Here is a 27,717-nt window from a genome sequence, read left to right on the forward strand (position 1 = left end):
TGAACAACCAGACTCTGCTGCGGTGTACCCATGACGAGGCTGTGGGCGAGCTGCGTCAGGCGGGGGACGAGGTACTCCTGACCGTCAGACACTACAAGGCCGCCACTCCCTTCCTCAACAAGAACGATGGTAAGTACCATCCTCACATCCTTTCTAATCCTTGAAACTGGCAGAAGGAGCCATGTACACACTAAAGCCATCTACTACTACAACACCCTGCAACACACCTGCAACTACAACATCCAACAAATACAAATCAAATAAAGTTCAATACATAATGAATCAATACATAATGGAACTCTCTGAAAAAACTTACCGGTCAAAATTCTTCTGAGTAACTTTATTTATCTTTGCCAACATTAAAGGCCTAAAATCAACGACGAAAAACAAAGTACCATTTATAAATAGCCTCAACGGAGGCAAATTCATTATTTGGGTCCTTCAGACAAACAATACGGGAGACTACTTGAACAGTGAGATCTGGATACTAGAATAAAATTTACATAGATATGATAGAGTAAGTAGGATAGGACCTTATACTCAGAGCTCCTAAGCTCTGCAAATGACGTTATCTTGAGGTTATCTTGAGATGATTTCGGGGCTTCTTTTAGTGTCCCCGCGGCCCGGTCCTCGACCAGGCCTCCACCCCCAGGAAGCAGCTCGTGACAGCTGACTAACACCCAGGTACCTAATTTACTGCTAGGTAACAAGGTGGTAGAGATACCTGGAATTAAAGTAGAGAAAATAAACCCTAGTTATTATTCTAATATGCAAACCATCAGATGCAACGGTTGAGATAATCTCAGAGCAGATGCAATAGAAAATAATCTCGATAATCTAGAAACCCATTACCAGATATTATCTTCTTTGGAGGCTTTACTCTACCCAGTTTAAGATAAAGAATAATAAACAATAACATTATAAAAGGATATCAACCTGGAAATAACCAAACACGGTTTAGAGAACAACTTAGATTCTAGGAAAAACTTTCGCCCAGAAGATAACAGAACCAATTAGGAACGAAAATATTCTTGACCTGATCTTTACAAACAAAGAAGAAATCAGAGACATTACAATCTCAGATACTAAACACTCAGATCAAAGACTCCTTGAAGTTCAAGTTACGACTCACAGCTCGTAATATCTCCAAATAAGCGTGAGAGGGTTATCTTCTTGAGGTTATCTTGAGATGATTTCGGGGCTTTAGTGTCCCCGCGGCCCGGTCCTCGACCAGGCCTCCACCCCCAGGAAGCAGCCCGTGACAGCTGACTAACACCCAGGTACCTATTTTACTGCTAGGTAACAGGGTGAAAGAAACTCTGCCCATTGTTTCTCGCCGGCGCCTGGGATCGAACCCAGGACCACAGGATCACAAGGCCAGCGTGCTGTCCGCTCGGCCGACCGGCTCCCTCCATTTATATTTATAATATAAATTTTATTTAATAAATAAATAATTTAATATTTATTTAATAAATATTTATTTATTATTTAATAATAAATAAGGGTATTTAATAAATACAATTTTAACAAGAGGACTGCTGGGAAAAAATAAACATAGAACTTGCAAACATCTATCGGAAAACCGTCTTAAATACCAAAACTCTCATGTAAGGAATAGAACAATTGACTGGCAAAGCTTACAAAATATGCTTGAAAGGGAAAGCAGTCGACACTGCAGAAGAATGAAAATAATTACTGAATTGTTTAAGCAGACACGACTATCCCAATAAAGAAAAAATAATTTAATCATGGAGATTGAAGAAATAGAGCAGAAGCTGAAGCAAGCACACTAGACTGAAGACATGTAATTGGAACAGAAAGCTGTATAAGATTATATGTGCATATATATAAGTTTTTCACGCATGTGAAATAAAACTCGAAAACCATCAGTATTGGGTCTATACCTGCAATCGTCGGGTTATACACAGAGGACGACAAAGAAATTAGGAAAATCCTAAAAGAACATTATGATGCTATGTTTACCACCCTAATAAACAGCTCTCACCACCGGGTCCCAACTCCTGGAATTGTATATTTATGAAGAAGTGTAAATTACCGGTAGCATGAGCACTGAGGGTTGCGTGGAGAACCCGCAGGTGCAGGAGAGATACCAGGAGCACTTCTGTCAGCAGATATAGCTCCAATACACCAGTGTGCCAGCAAAATATTGGCTAAAAACTATAGACCGGTTAAAGTAACATCACCCATAATAAAAAATTTTGAAAGAGAAGAAATCAGATCGATCCTTAACAGTTAAATAGTTCTCGCTAGTGGTCACTTGTTGAGCTAATTCCTCTTTCTTATGAACTATACAACTGTTGTCTTGAGGAACTTACCATAGAACATTATAAATAAATTTTTGGACTTTGAATTTTTCGGTATTATTAAAAATTCTGGCATTACAAAATTTGGGTATTATTAAACATTGACACGGCCTAACCTGCCCATCACCATCTGGCCTGACATCACTCGAGACAGAGTTCCATAGAATTCTGATGCCGTTCCATTTGTGAGGGTCCTCGGGGGGCACTAATTGTGACTCGTAACAAATAACATAAAACTACACCCGCCGCAATTGTTATGCGCTCCATAATTAATAACTTAAAGAGGGACTGTTCCGGCTGATTGCTGCTTGTTACATGTGATGCTAAGTACTTATGTTGACATAATGTCCCGTTTTCTATACGTGGGTTCTCTGGTAGGTTAAGATAAGACACTTCACTACGACAGTCTCATGACGCTGAGAACGCTCGCGAGAATGGGCTGATGATTCTACGTAGTTGGCTAAGCTGATAGGATTTTTACAGAAACATCAAGTTGAGAGTAACCTTTATTAAGGGTGATGTTTGGCCAGTAAGGATTGTCAAGTGTAAGAGAGGGACACTTAAGTAGCAGCACAAGGAGGGAACTTGAGGGACAGACACCGTGACGTCACACAGGTCAGGGATCATGTTATAATTTGTATTTTTGTTACAGTAATTTGACAAATGGGGCTCCAAAGCTGAAAATTTTATTGGTCTCTTCTGTACTGTCTAATGGCAGCAGATTCTATTCACTGTCTCCTAATGTATTTTACTTTGATGATGTGTTTGCAGTATTACAGTTTATGAGGTGTTGCTCCTGGTTCTGTGTCACAGAAACATTGCTCATGCTATGGACACAACATATCTAATTTGGTAAATTTTCACATTTAAGTTTCTGAATGTTTCTCGTATGCATATATTATTACAATCACTGCAATATATTGTGTTCAACTAACTGGCTGTTAGGTCACAATGTTAATTAGTATATGTTGATAGCTGGTAATGTATCATGCTAGTAAAAGTGGGTGCGTGTTAATTATGCTATTTCCTAAAAGAGTTGGAGGTTTGTTAGCTCTAGATATTAAGATGTTTAATTACAGCTGTAAAAGTGCGAGTTGATTAACTGCTTGGTGTCGATGCATGCATGATTGACATTCCCTGAATCTTTGGTTTGGTGATGACCTTAAGGCCTCTCAACCTCACAGAGTTTATTAAAACCATAACACTTTTGCTTACGGACCAACCAGCTTAGTGAAGCTCATTTGGGGTGGTGGATGAATTGTATAATAAGTATTAGGTTAATTAGGTTATTGAGTGATATGTTCACATATGGTCAAAATATGACCAGGCGTTAGTACCGCGGCTGTTGTGGTACTAGCAAACATTAACCAAAAACATAGACGAGAAAACAAGGTGAATCAAATTAATTTGTTTCGTGTGTGATGACAGAGACGTTGAGCAGCACAACAGAGAGCACAGCGTCACAGCTCAGGCCTGAAGATGGCTGGCGCTCCCCCTCTGATCCCACAACCCCAACCACCCCCTCCTCCACCCCCACCTCGGCCAAGATCTCCAATCACAAAATATCAAATAGTGACCAAACTGATTCCATCGTCTCCAATAATAGCACTACCACCGACACCTCCAACACAAGCACAACCACCAACAACCTCAACAAAGTCAACAACAGTCGGAACGAAGTCATCTCGAAGCACACTCCGAACGGCATCTCTAACGCCACCTCCACCACTCCCACCAGCACAGCCACCAACACCTCCACTGCAGACTCCACCCCCAACGGACCAAAGGTGGAGAAGCAATGGGTGGATATAGTTACAGGTGGGTATTCCTCTCAGTCATCCTCTAGTCAGTCTTCTGTCTTGTTCCTTAAACGTACTCTGATAGATTACTCAGAACTGCTCTTTTATACTTGATATCGGTTGACATCTTTGACATTGCTTTCCCATTAATTCAGCTAATGATGCTCTCAGGTGACGTCGCCTAACGTCTTGGATTCTCATACAGGCATCAATACTCATTAAATTCTGGCATTAAATAACATTGTAATTGCATGCTAATATAAGTCAATCAAGCAGCCACAGCTTATTGCGTTCAAATGATGTAGGCTGCGAATTTGAAGAAAATTATTTGTTAAACTTAATTTTAAACAGTTTGCACGATTTTTTTCTCTAATACGTTTTTTGAAAGCTGTTGTGAATGTCTGCCTGTTGAATAAGAAAAAAGTATTTTGTTTCATTTGACATATAATTTAGTAGAGTATGTTTTGAGCCTTGAGACTTTGGTTTGTCATGTTCTTCGTTAGCTGTAAATTAAGCCATCTTTTAGTGGTTGCCTTACGACAATAATACTTCAGCTGCTGCTACATGTGCTTTACATAATGAGTAACCTTCACGGGAATTATTAATTACTTGATGACCCTATAAATTTCTTTCAACTTGACGCTGAATGATGACTTACATGAATATACCAAATACTGAACTGAATCTAATTGCTTGATAATTTACAGGAAGGCGTTATTCCTTTTCATTATTTACTTACTTATTTTAAAACTATCGGATTAGGGTTGTTGTCTGCAGTTTTATTTCGTTATATATATAATAGTTCAAATATATATAAAACAGAAGACAATTTTTGTAATTGACAACAAATGCTGTTAATGGAAGAACATAAACAAAGTCACATACTTTATTCGTAAACTTCACCAGTTTACCTTTAATCTATATATTACTCTGTTCTGTCTATCTGTGTCCCTCTGTCTCTGTTTCTGTCTATCTCTGTCCCTCTGTTTCTGTGTATGCCTCTGTGTCACTCTGCCACTCTCCACCACCCGTGCCCTCCCTACAGTGCCACTCATGATGGCCTACATCACACGGTACATCTTCGGCACCGACAAGCTGCGGCCGCAAGCGTTCGAGGTGCGGGGTATAACGGTATCAGTACTGGTGTGGTGCACTGCCAAGACGCCGCCATGCTGTCCCAGTGGATCAAACACATCACCAACAACATCATCGGCCTTACCAACCTCCAGGTGAGTAACATCATCGGTCTTACCAACCTCCAAGTAACACCATCGGCCTTACCAACCTCCAAGTAACACCATCGGTCTTACCAACCTCCTGGTGAGTAACATCATCGGCCTTACCAACCTCCAGGTGAGTAACATCATCGGTCTTACCAACCTCCAAGTAACACCATCGGCCTTACCACCCTCCAAGTAACACCATCGGTCTTACCAACCTCCTGGTGAGTAACATCATCGGCCTTACAACCTCCAGGTGAGTAACACCATCGGTCTTACCAACCTCCTGGTGAGTAACACCATCGGTCTTACCAACCTCCAGGTGAGTAACATCATCGGTCTTACCAACCTCCTGGTGAGTAACATCATCGGTCTTACCAACCTCCTGGTGAGTAACATCATCGGTCTTACCAACCTCCTGGTGAGTAAACATCATCGGCCTTACCAACCTCCAGGTGAGTAACATCATCGGTCTTACCAACCTCCAGGTGAGTAACACCATCAGCCTTACCAACCTCCAGGTGAGTAACATCATCAGCCTTACCAACCTCCAGGTGAGTAACATCATCAGCCTTACCAACCTCCAGGTGAGTAACATCATCGGCCTTACCAACCTCCAGGTGAGTAACATCATCGGCCTTACCAACCTCCAGGTGAGTAACATCATGGACTTACCAACCTCCAGGTGAGTAACATCATCGGCCTTACAAACCTCCTGGTGAGTAACATCATCGGCCTTACCAACCTCCAGGTGAGTAACATCATCGGTCTTACCAACCTTCTGGTGAGTAACATCATGGACTTTACCATGCGTCAGATGAGTAGCCACCAATTCAGACAAAGTAAGAAATTGAAATTGAAATAAGTTTATTGAGGTAAAATACACACAAAGGGATGAGGCAGCTCAAGCTATTCTCACCCCGTTCAGTACAATGTGTTCATACATATATAGACACACATCACAAACAATAAACATATTACCGAACATTCTGAGAGATAAGCATATACATTTCTTGACAAAGTAAGTACTTATCAAAAGAAGGCGCCAAGCCTTCTTTTCAGACAAAGGTCTACCAGTAGACGTAATATAAATTGACTTTTCTCAAGCTTTTAATAAGGTACCACGTGTAAAACTGGCAAAAAAATTGCACGTTCATGGAATAAATTTTAAAATACTAGAATGGATAAAACAATGGTTAAAACAAAGAAAGCCAACGGTCGTCCTAAATGAAAATAATCTGGCTAGAGAATTGTGGTGAATGTGGTACTGTAAGTTTCCATCTTGGGGCCAACTTTTTGTCGCATACATCAATGAGAATATTACAAACCATATCATCAAACCTGCAGATGACACTAACATCTATGGCAAAGTAGGAAGCGAGAATGGTATTGAAGTCTTGCAAAGACGTCTACTTGAACTCCACAAATGGTCAGGAGACTGGCAAATGCTCATTAATATTGAAAAAATGCAAGACCTTGTATAGGGTCTTGCATTTGGAAGTAATGGAGAGAGCTTCTTGTATCGACACAATTATAGTTGATTGAGAGTCGAATGACAAATGTCTGATGACTGATGACCGATTATAAAATTATATGGATAACTCTTGTATAATTTATCCCAAACACTATGGCTTCAAAGAAAAATAGTAGAATCTAGAATCTAGCACAATCGACTTGAGAATGGTCCAGGACGGACCGAAACGTCGTCGTCCCTTCAACTTCTAGTGTGTGGTCTGGTCAACATACTTCAGCCACGTTATTGTGACTCATCGCCTGCATAATAGAATCTACTTTTATAAACAATATCCAAATTTTAATATCTCCTCATGAAGTGGTTACCACATAGGGTGAGCGATTATGTAACAAGGTTGTTGTTGTTGTAATGACAAGGTTATTACCCAATGCTTTTACCTCTTCCCACGACACCTGACTTAACCCCATCAGAGCAGTTACAGCTGTCATCCTGACTTGAATAGGATTGGCGCGTCCACGGACCCCATCCCCAGATCTCCAGTATCAGCTATTGATGCAGACAATGGCTCCAAAGAGCCTCCACTTACGGGCTCACCATAGCCCGTGCTACTTGGAACTATTAGGTCTGAGTAGCTGAATCTAAAACAACAACAACAGTCATTCTCGCTCACTGCTGAATAGGATTCCGGGTGGGATCGAAATATTAAGTCAACGTTTCTTCGTGTTTTCAAAATAGTGGGTTATTATTTTCATAATAATAAATATTAATTTGTATTTAAGGTAATACAAATGTGACCTACGGCGGCCGACGTATGGAATACATTTGGCTTAGGAATGGGTAGTGATTGTAAGGGCTTTGCTTTATATCGATTTTCAGATGAAACTGCGTCTTATTGACTCTCTGACTCGCCTCTTGTTTCTAAATTTGCGGGCAACAATGACTTTCTTTTTCACTGTGCATTTCAATTGGAGTTGTGTTCCACACTGACCTTTTGACTCTTGTTGTTGCAGATGAAGCTGTACAACTCAAGCTTCCCTGCGTCTGAACACGTACTATACATGGGCTGGGTGTGTGAGGGCGTCCTCAACCAAAACCTTCCCTGGCAGAATTGGAAGCCCAAGTTCATCGCTCTCAAGGGTACTGACATCTATATGTTCGACACTCCTCCCGTGAGTAATTTATCCTTAAAATTCACTTCTTCTTATCTTATTCCTCCTCTTCCTTGCTTTATACTTCCTTTTTTTTATTCCACCTCCTTTTCTTCCTCCATCTTTCCTCTCTCTCTTACCACTTCCTTTCCCTACGAATGTTTAGGAAACATAAAATAAGTTTCACATTGAAATTTGTGTTTGTTCTCACCTATTTAACCATCCGAGCCTGATAGATCGAACCTCTGCTCATAATTACCCGTTTCAGGTATCGTCCTCCAGCCCGTCCTCCAAACAAAGATCCAAAAGTGATTCCATGCACCCGCCAAACCCCCTGTTTATGAATGAAAAGCGGTTTACACACGACTCACAACTGCTGACATTCGAACATATCCGGAACAAGTGCTTCACTGACGAATTTTGTTCGAATCACAACGCTATAAATGCTTCACCCACGTACTACAAATACAAATAATCGCCAACAGAACCTAAACACCTAACCTAACCTATCCTATGCCTATATATGCACAATATGCTAATATATTATAATATTAATTTATACTTGAGAAAATTCCCGTTTTGAGTGAACAGTATATTAAAATTTATGAATTCGTCTGTGGGGTCGACCGCTGGATGTAATGGACTTGAGTCACGGACGGGTTGCGTCCTCACTGCTAAGGTTCCCGACCAACTTGTATTCATCTTCCCTCCTCCTTGTCTACTTTGTCTATTATTACAATGCCTCGTGTCTATTACCATGGCCCATCTGTGCCTTCAGCTTATATTATTGTCCTCTCATTACAACACATTTATTATATATATTTCCTGTTTCCACTTTTAATATTACCTAAGTATTTTATGCCTTCCGTGTCACCAATCTGTCTATACTTTTTTGCTTCGTAAAGCTCAGGTGTTATGAAAACAGTAATTATTTTAAATTGTGATGTACAAAAACATCAGTCATAGTTTAACTGTTGAGAAAACTAGTTCTTATAGTGTTTTTCTATTTTACCGCAGTAGCAAAATTGTGTTGACCTGAGACAGCTAAAGCGTTTTACACGAGTACTCTTTTTATCAACAAAGTCTTATTTTTGTTTTTAAATTAAATATATCACAACTTTGTTTTCATTTTAGATATCTTAATGGGTAAGGTATAAAAATGAAGCATTTTATTTCCGGCGAAATAAAAGGTTTATTATGCCACTCGTTAAATACCTAGCCTCACGACCTTATATTTTTTCAGAAATAAACTGCAGCTGCCAGGCTATCGTCCATTTCAAAACCTATCATGATCGTCTTGAAGCAATTTTGAGTTTTCTGAATTTATTTCCAGCTCTAGTTTGATTCGTCCCGACTTCATTTATATTGACCAGACCACACACTAGAAGATGAAGACACGACGACGACGTGTCGGTCCGTCCTGGACCATTATTAAGTCGATTGTGATGGGAGCGAGGGAGACACGGGCATTTATATTAACTTCATTTATACTAACACTTTGTTTCCTTTGGTGTAACCATGTCCTTATTCAACTTAGGATAGCCCCAATTCCTACTGGAGCTATCTCCCAATAACTTCCAGAACCCATTCCAGGTATACTCCAGGCTACTAGCCTCCCAGCCACGTCAACTAAAGGCTTATCACTTTTTTGCAGGAATATTCCTATTCGTCTATAAGCCTCCGGCTGGCTCACTAAATGTCACTCATTTTTGTCTTAGGCAGTGGAGGAGTATTGATCACTCGAATGCTGGTTTCAGTAAGATTGTCCATTATGTATAACAACTTCCTTTGGTCTGTTAAATCTCGGCTGAAATTTGATTTAATTTGTAACTTTGCACTGTTTTAGATAATATTTCAGTGGTCTGTCGTCCACTTTTCATGACATCACCAAACAATATTTCCCCCGCTGCTGCTGCTATCAAATCTTCCCTGGAGACTTGAATTCTCTGTACTTCTCCGTACTTCACACAGGTTTCTGTGCCAGCTTATGTTGAGGTTCAGCTTAAAAGGATGTGCAGTAAAGTACATTAATTAACTGTATATTTATTATCTGTACCTTTCTTCTTGCCATTCACAATTAATCCAGCCTACACCCTGGCCGCAGCCCTCTCTCTCTCTCGTTCAGTCTTAGTCCTTTGCCTCACCCGACTCACTGCTATTCTGCCTCAAGTCCCTTCGATCCTTGGTAAATACTGCTGTGGAAACATTTTGGCTGATGTAAGGAGCATGATGCTAGATGTGATAAAAGACGAAGAATATCTTGATTGTTTCAAATACAGCCTAGATAAATTATACTTGTTTTAGTTATTGTAGTGAGATATAAATATAGAAACCGAATCGTGTAAGTCAATAGGTCTTTAACAGCGTCCTTTATTCTCCACTCAGCTCTCAGCTCCCTTGATCAGCTAAGCTCTCAGCTCCCTTGATCAGCTAAGCTCTCAGCTCCCTTGATCAGCTAAGCTCTCAGCTCCCTTGATCAGCTAAGCTCTCAGCTCCCTTGATCAGCTATTGGTGCGCCTGACAACTCCATCAAGCAGGACCTTGGATGCTGAGCTAGAAGCTCGTCTCTGCTCTTCACAGCTGGACTTTTACTTGGTTATCAGTTTGTATTATACAGGGAGCTGGCGGCTGAGCGGACAGAACACTGGACGCGTGATCCTGTGGTCCCGGGTTCAATCCCAGGCGCCGGCGAGAAACAATGGGCAGAGTTTCTTTAACCCTGATGCCCCTGTTACCTAGCAGTAAATAGGTGCCTGGGAGTTAGTCAGCTGCGGGCTGCTTCCTGGGGGTGGAGGCCTGGTCGAGGACCGGGCCGCGGGGACACTAAGCCCCGAAATCATCTCAACATACAGTTGGTGTCATGTGGCTCGTGAGCTGATCCATATTGTCCGTGGTGGTGGACCCTCCTGACCTTTCTCTGAGCTACCTCTCACTCAGTTTTCTAGTAATAACTGCTTTATTACTTTCAACGTTACATATCTTCTACTTTTCGTTCCTACTTCCTCAATTCCTCAGTAGTAACTACTTGTTGTTGTTGTTATAGATTCAGCTACTCGGAACAAGTTCCAAGTAGGACGGGCTATGGTGAGCCCGTAACTTACCTGGCACAGGAGCGGGGCAAGAAGCACGGGCTATGGTTAGCCTCGTGGACGGAAGATGTCTCCCGTCAGTAACTACTAATGTGCCTCTGTTTTATGTATATGTCTTCCTTAACATCTTACTAAGACTTGCCCTGTGTCTCCCCTGCAGTTGAACACGCACGACTGGGTTGAGCGTGCGTCAGTCTGGGCTGTTCATCAGACCATGTTCCGAGTGATCAAGGAGTCGGAGTATGTAGACGAGAGGCAACACTGCTTCCTCCTGCAGACGGCCATGCAGGAGTCTCGTTACCTCAGCGTTGAGACCCGCCAAGACCTCCTCAGGATTGAAAATGCCTGGCACCGTGCCGTCTACAACGCTGTTACCAGACTTGGGGTGAGTCTCAGCCATAGAGATAAAGAAGGCGCCAGGAACACGTTAGAAGAGATGAGAGATATGAAAAACTGTAATTGGGTGGAGAGAGTACTTATGCACGGATGGATATTAGATTGATATTAGAGGTATGCACAGCTGGCTATTGATAAGAAAGGGAAGGCATACACGGATGGTTATTGAGAGGAGAGGAGATATCAACTGGTTATGGGTGGAGAATGGAGAGCCTGCAAGGAATCTATTGTGGTGAATAAATATATAAAGGTAAGTATACAACACCGAAGTGGTGTTTGGTGTTCTCCAGTAGAGGGATGAAGGGAGGGAAGTACCACCCCCCTACAGTAACTTGGCCGAACATTCTCCTTATATCTGAAGAGTCACAAAAGTGAGTAATGTTCAAGTGGACCTCGGAAGCACGACCACACATTTCTTTGATTTGCCTGGCACTGGCACTGGCACTGGGCATATACCTAGCGCCTGTGACTAATAATATCGAGCAACAGTACCCATGTGTTAGAGAAGATATTTACTAGGTAAACAATCATGTTTGTGTATAAACAGTGCTCAGTTTGTTTTTATTTTTGTTTAGATATTTGTTGCAATTAGACCGACCAAAAACATGCACAAAACAAAGCCAAACCCCATAAAATAATGAATAGTACCTAAACTCGAGCAGACAGTAATTAATTCTAAAAGTTGATATTCTTTACTCTTCTTTTTTATACTGTCACCATACTCAGCCTCGCTCAACAACCATTTCAGAACAAAACATTCGCGGTAACACAAGCCGGGAGATCATCTGGCCTGACGCTGGACTGGTCGGGAGGGTTCGCTCTCTACGACACAGAGACGAGGGAGTACCACTGGCGCTACAAGTTCTCTCAGCTCAAGGGTTCCTCAGATGACTCCAAAACCAAACTGAAGCTCCACTTTCAGAACGAAAACAAAGAGATTGAGACGAAGGTATGTAGTATCTGGGCATGGGTAAGTGTTAGGTGCAGCTCTCTTGGTAAAGTTTGCTTGATGCTTTCTTTAAGAAATATTAGCAATTATAAACATCCCAGTGACATTATATATATATATATATATATATATATATATATATATATATATATATATATATATATATATATATATATATATATATATATATATTAGGGGTACCACCACTGGTGTAATTAAAGGGACCCACATCCTCGAAGAAGAAAATAGTATTCAGAGAAGACCTTGTGGATTCTTACTGAATACTTTAATCTTTTCCTATATATATATATATATATATATATATATATATATATATATATATATATATATATATATATATATATATATATATATATATATATATATATATTAGTATATTTTGGTAGCAGTCTTTCCTGTAGACATATATTATTAAATATGACCGAAAAAGTAAGATTAATAATTCTAACACGAATTTTCTCAATCTTTCGTACATTACGCTTCACTGTTGGAGGTAAATCAAAAATCACTTCTCCAAAATTCATTTTTATTTCTAGTCTGACGCGACACGGGCGCGTTTCGTAAAACTTATTACATTTTCAAAGACTTCACAAATATACAACTGATTAGAACTTGCGTTTCCCTGATTTTATATCTACATTTGAGTGAGGTGGGAAGGGTGATGTGGCATTACATTTGAGTGAGGTGGGAAGGATGATGTGGCATTAACACAAGACAGAACACTAGGGGATATTAATAGGGTATTAAAAGTATCAACACAAGACAGAACAGAAATAATGGGTATTGAATAGAAGTGTTTGTAGAAAGCCTATTGGTCCATATTTCTTGATGCTTCTATATTGGAGCGGAGTCTTGAGGTGGGTAGAATATAGTTGTGCAATAATTGGCTGTTGATTGCTGGTGTTGACTTCTTGATGTGTAGTGCCTCGCAAACGTCAAGCCGCCTGCTATCGCTGTATCTATCGATGATTTCTGTGTTGTTTACTAGGATTTCTCTGGCGATGGTTTGGTTATGGGAAGAGATTATATGTTCCTTAATGGAGCCCTGTTGTTTATGCATCGTTAAACGCCTAGAAAGAGATGTTGTTGTCTTGCCTATATACTGGGTTTTTTGGAGCTTACAGTCCCCATGTGGGCATTTGAAGGCATAGACGACGTTAGTCTCTTTTAAAGCGTTCTGTTTTGTGTCTGGAGAGTTTCTCATGAGTAGGCTGGCCGTTTTTCTGGTTTTATAGTAAATCGTCAGTTGTATCCTCTGATTTTTGTCTGTAGGGATAACGTTTCTATTAACAATATCTTTCAGGACCCTTTCCTCTGTTTTATGAGCTGTGGAAAAGAAGTTCCTGTAAAATAGTCTAATAGGGGGTATAGGTGTTGTGTTAGTTGTCTCTTCGGAGGTTGCATGGCTTTTCACTTTCCTTCTTATGATGTCTTCGATGAAACCATTGGAGAAGCCGTTATTGACTAGGACCTGCCTTACCCTACAGAGTTCTTCGTCGACTTGCTTCCATTCTGAGCTGTGGCTGAGAGCACGGTCGACGTATGCGTTAACAACACTCCTCTTGTACCTGTCAGGGCAGTCGCTGTTGGCATTTAGGCACATTCCTATGTTTGTTTCCTTTGTGTAGACTGCAGTGTGGAAACCTCCGCCCTTTTCCATGACTGTTACATCTAGAAAAGGCAGCTTCCCATCCTTTTCCGTCTCGTAAGTGAAACGCAGCACGGAACTCTGCTCAAATGCCTCCTTCAGCTCCTGCAGATGTCTGACATCAGGTACCTGTGTAAAAATGTCGTCAACATACCTGCAGTATATGGCCGGTTTCAAGTTCATGTCGACTAAGACTTTTTGCTCGATGGAACCCATGTAGAAGTTTGCAAACAGGACACCTAGGGGAGAACCCATGGCGACCCCATCTACTTGCTTATACATGTGCCCATCCGGGCTCAAGAAGGGTGCCTCTTTAGTACAAGCTTGGAGTAGTTTCCTCAGAATACTTTCTGGCATGTCAAGAGGAGTACAGGCTGGATCACGATACACTCTGTCGGCTATCATTCCGATTGTCTCGTCCACAGGTACGTTGGTAAACAGCGATTCTACGTCCAACGAGGCTCTTATCCCTGTGGCCCGTGCGCCCCGCAGTAAGTCCACAAATTCCTTTGGAGACTTCAGGCTGAAGGCGCAGGGAACATAAGGAGTCAGCAGGCCGTTGAGTCGCTTCGCCAGTCTGTACGTGGGTGTGGGTATCTGGCTAATGATTGGCCGAAGTGGGTTTCCAGGCTTGTGCGTCTTGACATTTCCATACGCATATCCAGGTTTATATTCCCCAATGATCTTTGGCAGGTGGAGTCCGGATTTCTTGGCGTTCACAGTTTCGATCAGTTTGTTGACCTTTGCTTTTAATTCGGCTGTAGTGTCCTTCGTTACCCTTTGGAACTTAGTTTGGTCAGAGAGTATGATGTTCATTTTCGCCAGATATTCGTCTTTTTTAAGAATGACATATATTGGCGACTTGTCACCTCTCCTGACAACTATCTCCTTGTTCTCACGAAGGCTTTTAGCTGCCGCTTTAAGCTCGGGGGACAGTATGGTGCTTCTGTAGTTGCCTCGATTCTTTCCTCCTTCTGCAATAAGTTCTGCTTGTAAGGTATCTTTGGTTGTGACCTTCTTTTGTGTCTCGAGGTCGAATATGTCGTCCAACAGAATTTCCAACTCTACTTTCCGGGCCATTTCACTCGGTCTGGACATAACATGACAGTTTATGCCCAGATTTAGGAGAGTGACTTGGTCCTCAGTGAGGTTAATTCCTGCAAGGTTCAGGAAGCCATCTCTTGGTCGTGGAATTGCCATAGGTCCTCCATATAGTGTTGTTAGTTTCTTGATAATCCTTGTTTCAGTGCTGAGGTGATGTTGGTCTGTGAGGATGTCGAGGTGTTGTTCAATGCGGGTACGGATACTATGGTCGATGTTGCTATTTCTCCACTGCTATTTCTGTTGGACGACATATTCGACCTCGAGACACAAAAGAAGGTCACAACCAAAGATACCTTACAAGCAGAACTTATTGCAGAAGGAGGAAAGAATCGAGGCAACTACAGAAGCACCATACTGTCCCCCGAGCTTAAAGCGGCAGCTAAAAGCCTTCGTGAGAACAAGGAGATAGTTGTCAGGAGAGGTGACAAGTCGCCAATATATGTCATTCTTAAAAAAGACGAATATCTGGCGAAAATGAACATCATACTCTCTGACCAAACTAAGTTCCAAAGGGTAACGAAGGACACTACAGCCGAATTAAAAGCAAAGGTCAACAAACTGATCGAAACTGTGAACGCCAAGAAATCCGGACTCCACCTGCCAAAGATCATTGGGGAATATAAACCTGGATATGCGTATGGAAATGTCAAGACGCACAAGCCTGGAAACCCACTTCGGCCAATCATTAGCCAGATACCCACACCCACGTACAGACTGGCGAAGCGACTCAACGGCCTGCTGACTCCTTATGTTCCCTGCGCCTTCAGCCTGAAGTCTCCAAAGGAATTTGTGGACTTACTGCGGGGCGCACGGGCCACAGGGATAAGAGCCTCGTTGGACGTAGAATCGCTGTTTACCAACGTACCTGTGGACGAGACAATCGGAATGATAGCCGACAGAGTGTATCGTGATCCAGCCTGTACTCCTCTTGACATGCCAGAAAGTATTCTGAGGAAACTACTCCAAGCTTGTACTAAAGAGGCACCCTTCTTGAGCCCGGATGGGCACATGTATAAGCAAGTAGATGGGGTCGCCATGGGTTCTCCCCTAGGTGTCCTGTTTGCAAACTTCTACATGGGTACCATCGAGCAAAAAGTCTTAGTCGACATGAACTTGAAACCGGCCATATACTGCAGGTATGTTGACGACATTTTTACACAGGTACCTGATGTCAGACATCTGCAGGAGCTGAAGGAGGCATTTGAGCAGAGTTCCGTGCTGCGTTTCACTTACGAGACGGAAAAGGATGGGAAGCTGCCTTTTCTAGATGTAACAGTCATGGAAAAGGGCGGAGGTTTCCACACTGCAGTCTACACAAAGGAAACAAACATAGGAATGTGCCTAAATGCCAACAGCGACTGCCCTGACAGGTACAAGAGGAGTGTTGTTAACGCATACGTCGACCGTGCTCTCAGCCACAGCTCAGAATGGAAGCAAGTCGACGAAGAACTCTGTAGGGTAAGGCAGGTCCTAGTCAATAACGGCTTCTCCAATGGTTTCATCGAAGACATCATAAGAAGGAAAGTGAAAAGCCATGCAACCTCCGAAGAGACAACTAACACAACACCTATACCCCCAATTAGACTATTTTACAGGAACTTCTTTTCCACAGCTCATAAAACAGAGGAAAGGGTCCTGAAAGATATTGTTAATAGAAACGTTATCCCTACAGACAAAAATCAGAGGATACAACTGACGATTTACTATAAAACCAGAAAAACGGCCAGCCTACTCATGAGAAACTCTCCAGACACAAAACAGAACGCTTTAAAAGAGACTAACGTCGTCTATGCCTTCAAATGCCCACTTGGGGACTGTAAGCTCCAAAAAACCCAGTATATAGGCAAGACAACAACATCTCTTTCTAGGCGTTTAACGATGCATAAACAACAGGGTTCCATTAAGGAACATATAATCTCTTCCCATAACCAAACCATCGCCAGAGAAATCCTAGTAAACAACACAGAAATCATCGATAGATACAGCGATAGCAGGCGGCTTGACGTTTGCGAGGCACTACACATCAAGAAGTCAACACCAGCAATCAACAGCCAATTATTGCACAACTATATTCTACCCACCTCAAGACTCCGCTCCAATATAGAAGCATCAAGAAATATGGACCAATAGGCTTTCTACAAACACTTCTATTCAATACCCATTGTTTCTGTTCTGTCTTGTGTTGATACTTTTAATACCCTATTAATATCCCCTAGTGTTCTGTCTTGTGTTAATGCCACATCATCCTTCCCACCTCACTCAAATGTAATGCCACATCACCCTTCCCACCTCACTCAAATGTAGATATAAAATCAGGGAAACGCAAGTTCTAATCAGTTGTGTATTTGTGAAGTCTTTGAAAATGTAATAAGTTTTACGAAACGCGCCCGTGTCGCGTCAGACTAGAAATAAAAATGAATTTTGGAGAAGTGATTTTTTATTTACCTCCAACAGTGAAGCGTAATGTACGAAAGATTGAGAAAATTCGTGTTAGAATTATTAATCTTACTTTTTCGGTCATATTTAATAATATATGTCTACAGGAAAGACTGCTACCAAAATATACTAATGTTAAAGTGCACGACCCAGCAGCAAGGAATCAAGCCTTCACGATAAAATATCGCCAGGATCTGATTCGTGATCAGATATACAAGGCAGAGAATGAAATCAAAGACAACAAAACGCAACTACTTCAGGCTACAAACGAGTGGAGAAATAGCAACATCGACCATAGTATCCGTACCCGCATTGAACAACACCTCGACATCCTCACAGACCAACATCACCTCAGCACTGAAACAAGGATTATCAAGAAACTAACAACACTATATGGAGGACCTATGGCAATTCCACGACCAAGAGATGGCTTCCTGAACCTTGCAGGAATTAACCTCACTGAGGACCAAGTCACTCTCCTAAATCTGGGCATAAACTGTCATGTTATGTCCAGACCGAGTGAAATGGCCCGGAAAGTAGAGTTGGAAATTCTGTTGGACGACATATTCGACCTCGAGACACAAAAGAAGGTCACAACCAAAGATACCTTACAAGCAGAACTTATTGCAGAAGGAGGAAAGAATCGAGGCAACTACAGAAGCACCATACTGTCCCCCGAGCTTAAAGCGGCAGCTAAAAGCCTTCGTGAGAACAAGGAGATAGTTGTCAGGAGAGGTGACAAGTCGCCAATATATGTCATTCTTAAAAAAGACGAATATCTGGCGAAAATGAACATCATACTCTCTGACCAAACTAAGTTCCAAAGGGTAACGAAGGACACTACAGCCGAATTAAAAGCAAAGGTCAACAAACTGATCGAAACTGTGAACGCCAAGAAATCCGGACTCCACCTGCCAAAGATCATTGGGGAATATAAACCTGGATATGCGTATGGAAATGTCAAGACGCACAAGCCTGGAAACCCACTTCGGCCAATCATTAGCCAGATACCCACACCCACGTACAGACTGGCGAAGCGACTCAACGGCCTGCTGACTCCTTATGTTCCCTGCGCCTTCAGCCTGAAGTCTCCAAAGGAATTTGTGGACTTACTGCGGGGCGCACGGGCCACAGGGATAAGAGCCTCGTTGGACGTAGAATCGCTGTTTACCAACGTACCTGTGGACGAGACAATCGGAATGATAGCCGACAGAGTGTATCGTGATCCAGCCTGTACTCCTCTTGACATGCCAGAAAGTATTCTGAGGAAACTACTCCAAGCTTGTACTAAAGAGGCACCCTTCTTGAGCCCGGATGGGCACATGTATAAGCAAGTAGATGGGGTCGCCATGGGTTCTCCCCTAGGTGTCCTGTTTGCAAACTTCTACATGGGTACCATCGAGCAAAAAGTCTTAGTCGACATGAACTTGAAACCGGCCATATACTGCAGGTATGTTGACGACATTTTTACACAGGTACCTGATGTCAGACATCTGCAGGAGCTGAAGGAGGCATTTGAGCAGAGTTCCGTGCTGCGTTTCACTTACGAGACGGAAAAGGATGGGAAGCTGCCTTTTCTAGATGTAACAGTCATGGAAAAGGGCGGAGGTTTCCACACTGCAGTCTACACAAAGGAAACAAACATAGGAATGTGCCTAAATGCCAACAGCGACTGCCCTGACAGGTACAAGAGGAGTGTTGTTAACGCATACGTCGACCGTGCTCTCAGCCACAGCTCAGAATGGAAGCAAGTCGACGAAGAACTCTGTAGGGTAAGGCAGGTCCTAGTCAATAACGGCTTCTCCAATGGTTTCATCGAAGACATCATAAGAAGGAAAGTGAAAAGCCATGCAACCTCCGAAGAGACAACTAACACAACACCTATACCCCCAATTAGACTATTTTACAGGAACTTCTTTTCCACAGCTCATAAAACAGAGGAAAGGGTCCTGAAAGATATTGTTAATAGAAACGTTATCCCTACAGACAAAAATCAGAGGATACAACTGACGATTTACTATAAAACCAGAAAAACGGCCAGCCTACTCATGAGAAACTCTCCAGACACAAAACAGAACGCTTTAAAAGAGACTAACGTCGTCTATGCCTTCAAATGCCCACTTGGGGACTGTAAGCTCCAAAAAACCCAGTATATAGGCAAGACAACAACATCTCTTTCTAGGCGTTTAACGATGCATAAACAACAGGGTTCCATTAAGGAACATATAATCTCTTCCCATAACCAAACCATCGCCAGAGAAATCCTAGTAAACAACACAGAAATCATCGATAGATACAGCGATAGCAGGCGGCTTGACGTTTGCGAGGCACTACACATCAAGAAGTCAACACCAGCAATCAACAGCCAATTATTGCACAACTATATTCTACCCACCTCAAGACTCCGCTCCAATATAGAAGCATCAAGAAATATGGACCAATAGGCTTTCTACAAACACTTCTATTCAATACCCATTGTTTCTGTTCTGTCTTGTGTTGATACTTTTAATACCCTATTAATATCCCCTAGTGTTCTGTCTTGTGTTAATGCCACATCATCCTTCCCACCTCACTCAAATGTAATGCCACATCACCCTTCCCACCTCACTCAAATGTAGATATAAAATCAGGGAAACGCAAGTTCTAATCAGTTGTGTATTTGTGAAGTCTTTGAAAATGTAATAAGTTTTACGAAACGCGCCCGTGTCGCGTCAGACTAGAAATAAAAATGAATTTTGGAGAAGTGATTTTTTATTTACCTCCAACAGTGAAGCGTAATGTACGAAAGATTGAGAAAATTCGTGTTAGAATTATTAATCTTACTTTTTCGGTCATATTTAATAATATATGTCTACAGGAAAGACTGCTACCAAAATATACTAATGTTAAAGTGCACGACCCAGCAGCAAGGAATCAAGCCTTCACGATAAAATATCGCCAGGATCTGATTCGTGATCAGATATACAAGGCAGAGAATGAAATCAAAGACAACAAAACGCAACTACTTCAGGCTACAAACGAGTGGAGAAATAGCAACATCGACCATAGTATCCGTACCCGCATTGAACAACACCTCGACATCCTCACAGACCAACATCACCTCAGCACTGAAACAAGGATTATCAAGAAACTAACAACACTATATGGAGGACCTATGGCAATTCCACGACCAAGAGATGGCTTCCTGAACCTTGCAGGAATTAACCTCACTGAGGACCAAGTCACTCTCCTAAATCTGGGCATAAACTGTCATGTTATGTCCAGACCGAGTGAAATGGCCCGGAAAGTAGAGTTGGAAATTCTGTTGGACGACATATTCGACCTCGAGACACAAAAGAAGGTCACAACCAAAGATACCTTACAAGCAGAACTTATTGCAGAAGGAGGAAAGAATCGAGGCAACTACAGAAGCACCATACTGTCCCCCGAGCTTAAAGCGGCAGCTAAAAGCCTTCGTGAGAACAAGGAGATAGTTGTCAGGAGAGGTGACAAGTCGCCAATATATGTCATTCTTAAAAAAGACGAATATCTGGCGAAAATGAACATCATACTCTCTGACCAAACTAAGTTCCAAAGGGTAACGAAGGACACTACAGCCGAATTAAAAGCAAAGGTCAACAAACTGATCGAAACTGTGAACGCCAAGAAATCCGGACTCCACCTGCCAAAGATCATTGGGGAATATAAACCTGGATATGCGTATGGAAATGTCAAGACGCACAAGCCTGGAAACCCACTTCGGCCAATCATTAGCCAGATACCCACACCCACGTACAGACTGGCGAAGCGACTCAACGGCCTGCTGACTCCTTATGTTCCCTGCGCCTTCAGCCTGAAGTCTCCAAAGGAATTTGTGGACTTACTGCGGGGCGCACGGGCCACAGGGATAAGAGCCTCGTTGGACGTAGAATCGCTGTTTACCAACGTACCTGTGGACGAGACAATCGGAATGATAGCCGACAGAGTGTATCGTGATCCAGCCTGTACTCCTCTTGACATGCCAGAAAGTATTCTGAGGAAACTACTCCAAGCTTGTACTAAAGAGGCACCCTTCTTGAGCCCGGATGGGCACATGTATAAGCAAGTAGATGGGGTCGCCATGGGTTCTCCCCTAGGTGTCCTGTTTGCAAACTTCTACATGGGTACCATCGAGCAAAAAGTCTTAGTCGACATGAACTTGAAACCGGCCATATACTGCAGGTATGTTGACGACATTTTTACACAGGTACCTGATGTCAGACATCTGCAGGAGCTGAAGGAGGCATTTGAGCAGAGTTCCGTGCTGCGTTTCACTTACGAGACGGAAAAGGATGGGAAGCTGCCTTTTCTAGATGTAACAGTCATGGAAAAGGGCGGAGGTTTCCACACTGCAGTCTACACAAAGGAAACAAACATAGGAATGTGCCTAAATGCCAACAGCGACTGCCCTGACAGGTACAAGAGGAGTGTTGTTAACGCATACGTCGACCGTGCTCTCAGCCACAGCTCAGAATGGAAGCAAGTCGACGAAGAACTCTGTAGGGTAAGGCAGGTCCTAGTCAATAACGGCTTCTCCAATGGTTTCATCGAAGACATCATAAGAAGGAAAGTGAAAAGCCATGCAACCTCCGAAGAGACAACTAACACAACACCTATACCCCCTATTAGACTATTTTACAGGAACTTCTTTTCCACAGCTCATAAAACAGAGGAAAGGGTCCTGAAAGATATTGTTAATAGAAACGTTATCCCTACAGACAAAAATCAGAGGATACAACTGACGATTTACTATAAAACCAGAAAAACGGCCAGCCTACTCATGAGAAACTCTCCAGACACAAAACAGAACGCTTTAAAAGAGACTAACGTCGTCTATGCCTTCAAATGCCCACTTGGGGACTGTAAGCTCCAAAAAACCCAGTATATAGGCAAGACAACAACATCTCTTTCTAGGCGTTTAACGATGCATAAACAACAGGGCTCCATTAAGGAACATATAATCTCTTCCCATAACCAAACCATCGCCAGAGAAATCCTAGTAAACAACACAGAAATCATCGATAGATACAGCGATAACAGGCGGCTTGACGTTTGCGAGGCACTACACATCAAGAAGTCAACACCAGCAATCAACAGCCAATTATTGCACAACTATATTCTACCCACCTCAAGACTCCGCTCCAATATAGAAGCATAAAGAAATATGGACCAATAGGCTTTCTACAAACACTTCTATTCAATACCCATTGTTTCTGTTCTGTCTTGTGTTGATACTTTTAATACCCTATTAATATCCCCTAGTGTTCTGTCTTGTGTTAATGCCACATCATCCTTCCCACCTCACTCAAATGTAATGCCACATCACCCTTCCCACCTCACTCAAATGTAGATATAAAATCAGGGAAACGCAAGTTCTAATCAGTTGTGTATTTGTGAAGTCTTTGAAAATGTAATAAGTTTTACGAAACGCGCCCGTGTCGCGTCAGACTAGAAATAAAAATGAATTTTGGAGAAGTGATTTTTGATTTACCTCCAACAGTGAAGCGTAATGTACGAAAGATTGAGAAAATTCGTGTTAGAATTATTAATCTTACTTTTTCGGTCATATTTAATAATATATATATATATATATATATATATATATATATATATATATATATATGCGAACAAGCTTGAATGGTCCCCAGGCATATATGCAACTGAAAATTCACACCCCAGAAGTGACTCGAACCCATACTGCCAGGAGCACTCTGCAACTGGTGTTCAGGACCCCTTAACCACTCGACCATCACGACCGGACAAAAGATGATGGTAGCCAAGGCTAATTCCCCATCATCCAGCCGGTACTCTGATGGTAATCTTGGGCCTGGTATTTTATCAAATCACCTCATTCTTTGGGGCACACGTGAGGAACACAAATGCGAACAAGCCTGAATGGTCCCCAGGCATATATGCAACTGAAAATATTTGTTTTATTAATTATATAGAACAAATTATATTATATAATATTTAACCAGTTAATATATATATTGGTTAAATATGACCACATTGCAGGCGTTGTTGGTCTTATAGTATAAGCTTTCTATGCTTCTATTTTCTTACTGTCGAGGTTAAGAAGACCATGTTATCGAAATTCATGGTGAAAAAACTCTAGTGATTACTGAAAGGTTTATTTTCTAAAACATCTCATTCTACTATAGAACATCTTCAAGTAAGGAGTTGAACACAACGTTCAAATTTATCCTTAAATTCACATGGAAGAGGTAAAGTTTTGTGGGGTAAGGTGAAGTAATGAAAAATAACTAAAGAAATAGGAAATAATGGCGTGTCAAATGACTCATCTTGAGTGCCATAGAGGTGGACTTCCAGTGTGATGACATAGAAGGTGAGTGGAAGAGGCAGTTTCACGGCTATGCAAGTGATTTACGTGACACAATATATGTAGATCGAAGGTGACATCCTTCATTGGGGCATTTAATTTTGAATACCACATTTGCTTTTAGGAGAGGGTTGTATTGTTTATTGGGGCTGTTCTTAAGTATTCAGCAAAAAAAGGACTGCTGATTTAATACTGGATTGGACGTTTTCTATTCTACGTAAATACTTTTTACCGTCAAGAATGTGAAGAAACTCTAAATCACTTATTCTTCCTATTGTATGTCTTTATGTATTTTATGTATTTTATTTTATTTCTTTATGTACATTATATATAGCACGAATCTTTTGTGTGTTTTATACGTTATTCTTTACCCGAAAAGTTAAAAAATCTGTTCTCTTGAATGTTAGATCGAAGTGAAATGGCTGCCATAATTATTAGACCAATAAGAGATGTAACTGCTGCAGCCTTCACTAATGTGTCATATATCAACCTAATTTTATAACTTTATAAAGAACAGGATAGATTGAGCACTCACCATTTACTTTATTCCATCCTTCTCTCCCTCCGTGCTTCCCTTTCTTTCCTTCATCTCTCCCTTCCACTCTCCCTCACCCTTTCATTCCCTCCATTCCTTCCTCCTTCCCGTCCTTACAGTCTCCTTCCTGCCCTCCTTCCATCAAACTCTTCCTTAATAGCCTTCACTCTTCTCCCTCCCTGCCATGTTATTTCTCTTCCTGTTTCCCTCACTATCTTTCTCTCTACCTACCTACCATAATTTCTCTCTTCCTTCTTACCATTCTCCCTTGTTTATACTCTTTATTCCTGGTTTCACATGTATCTTTCTGGGTTTCATATGTACCTCTCTGGGTTTCATATGTACCTCTCTGGGTTTCATATGTACCTCTCTGGGTTTCATATGTACCTCTCTGGGTTTCATATGTACCTTTCTGGTTTTCACATCTTTCTCTCTGGTTACCGCCATATCTCTCAGGTGCCTTTTTTTCCTGGTTATCTCCTGATATTTCTTCTTACCTCACCCAGGAGCTAGAGTGCGCAACCAACCTGCAGAATCTGCTCTTCTGCATGCACGCTTTCCTCACCGCCAAGGTGGCTGCCGTAGACCCGTCTTTCCTGCGCGCCCCTCCGAAGACGCCCACGTAGTCACTTCCACGCCCACGTCCAGCAGGTGAGCACCAGCCTCGCGTATAGTGCACCTACGCCAATACAAGCGAGCCTTCATCTACGTCTATTTTGCTCAACATACAAGATTTAGTTCTCATTAGTGGCAATCACTGAATCGCGCTTAATTGCTCTCAATAGGTGAGTTCATCTCTAAAATTCTCACAAAATTTAGCTCACTAAACGAGTCCTTTGCAAAGTCACCAACGTATCTACACTTTGCACTAAAGTTCCCACAAGCATCTTAGTGATAATTACACTCCTTGGCGTCAGTATAGATGGAAGGAGCTAAGGAATAGTGATAGAAAGCGAGAAAATATAAAATTAAAAATCACATACACCTCTACATATAATGTTGATTCTATTAATAAAAATTTATTTATATAAGCATTAAAATGCATTTAAATTTTTATACGATTTTCCTTGAACACTTTTCTTCACATTCCCACTCCATTTCCATCTTCACCGATGGGGCTAAGTCTGCAGACGGTGTTGGCTACTCTGTTGTTTTTCCTGACCACACTTATATGTGTCGCTTACCTCCGGAGACTAGCGTCTTCACAGCAGAACTTTATGCTATTCTCTATGCTCTTCGTCTCCTGCTTTCTCGCTATCAATCTTCCTTTGTGGTTGTCGTTAACTCTCGTAGTGCCCTCATGGCTCTCGGGTCCTTTAATCCTGTCCATCCAGTGGTCGTCGAGATTCAACATTGGCTGTTTCTTATTTCCTGTAAATTTAGGTCAGTTGAGATTTGCTGGGTTCCCAGCCATATTGGTGTCTCTTTAAATGAGCGTGCGGACGCTGCCGCTAGGGAAGCTGTCTGCTCATGTCCCATCTCCCGTAAAGTATTCCTTATTCCGACTTTTACCCGGTTATCCATTCCTCCGTCCTTGCCCGTTGGCAGGATTGTTTGTCTTCTGTTACTCGTAACAAACTGCGTACTCTTAAGAGTAGTGTGACCTCGTGGCCTTCCTTCTACCACTGTAACCAGCAATGGGAAACGGCTCTGGCGAGGTTGCATATTGTCCATACATGCTAAACTCACGGTCACTTAATGGAGCGCCGCCCTGCTCCTTATTGTCCAAATTGCATTGTCCTTCTTACGGTCGTGCATATCCTTGTTGAATGTCCTGACTTCCAGGACGAGCGTGTATCTTGCTTTCCGACCGCCCTTCACGGTCGCTTGTCCCTCGATAGAATTCTTGGCGACTCGAATACTTTTGATATCGTTCGCCTTATGCGTTTCTGTTCTCGTATTGGTATCCTTGGTGATATTTAGCGCCCTCTGATTACTCCGCACATTTGATGGTGCTACATAGCCTTCCCGGTTTGGTGCCTTCTTTTGATAATTACTTACTTTTATACGATTTTTCATTTCTTCTCCGACAGATGAGAAGCGTTGATGATGCGAGGCGTACAAGTGTCATGCTTGACCAATAGTAGTCCTCTTCCGTGCTAAGCAACCAGTTATATTTTACGATGTCAGAACTACGTCACTACTGCTGCATCAATGACAGAGAAATTCAGCCCCTACCTGCTCTCCAAGAACCGATCACATCCCGCCACGTCAAACGCTGTATTCCAACTGTACCGCCAATAGCAAATGTACTTCCATCTTTATCTGTACCAATAGTAATTTGTGAAACATAGTGGTAGATGTCTTTACATAGCGTTATGGTTCCATTTCAAGACTTGTCTCAGATTATTGTGCATTATTGGTATTGGTTCAATGTATCTTTGCTTGTAATTTGTGGAAAAAGTTAAAATGTATGATAATGTAGTCGATCATTTGGTTTGTGTCCACTATCAACATGTTCTCCTAAAATAATGCACATCCCCTTTCACATGCCTCTCATACTACCGCACACCTCTTACACGCTCTGTACACATCTTTTATCTTACAACCTCTTTAAACATCCTACTATCAGTTTCCCTGATTTTCCCCCTCATTCATCCATCTCATTCATCCCTCTCATAAACTTCAAGCCTTCCCAACTCAAATCTTCACTGCGTCATTTTGGTGTTACAAGACTAAGTTTGTGGGCCATTAAGATAAAGATGTAAAAATAAGTATTTAATGACCTAATTTCAAACCCTCTCTGTGTCACAAGTTTCAATAATACAAAAATAAAGTAGGTTCTATGTTACATATAATTTTGCAGGCGGTCTTTTGTAACAAGACGGTATTACTGAAAAATTTCTTATTTACTTTTCACTTTGAATGAAGTTACAATATAGATAAAATGATTGAAGTGTGAAAATAATTCTTATATAAAACAAATTGAAATGTGTGTGTGTTCGTGTATTTTACACGTGTGTGTATTCTCTTATGAAGTTTTAAGTATCATAAATGACCTGAGATAAGCCTTGGAAGGTGACCATGTTATATTTGAGAAGTTATTGTGACGTTCAGACTTGTTAATAGCTTTAAGAGATGTACATATTAATGATGTTAATATTATAGTATCTTGCATGATTATATATTTCTGAATATGACCCATTTATCCCGTTTCTGTGTGTAGCCTTGCCTCGCGTGGTCAACTCTCTCATCGCAGGACAACTCTCATATATA

General features: G+C 41.7%; 1 protein-coding gene across 1 annotated transcript; it reads left to right on the plus strand.

Annotated features, from left to right (window-relative positions):
• Nucleotides 1–27,717, plus strand: LOC123747723 (gamma-1-syntrophin; the record flags this gene model as incomplete). The annotated part of the gene is given in 9 exon segments (XM_045729942.2): nt 1–129; nt 3,753–4,142; nt 5,169–5,246; nt 5,249–5,352; nt 7,828–7,986; nt 11,215–11,439; nt 12,199–12,399; nt 25,008–25,152; nt 26,535–27,717. Coding segments are annotated over 8 exon segments (1,406 nt in total), but the record flags the coding sequence as incomplete, so codon positions are not given.

This window comes from Procambarus clarkii, chromosome 37 (assembly GCF_040958095.1).
Source record: "Procambarus clarkii isolate CNS0578487 chromosome 37, FALCON_Pclarkii_2.0, whole genome shotgun sequence".
In the NCBI taxonomy this organism is placed as follows: domain Eukaryota; kingdom Metazoa; phylum Arthropoda; class Malacostraca; order Decapoda; family Cambaridae; genus Procambarus; species Procambarus clarkii.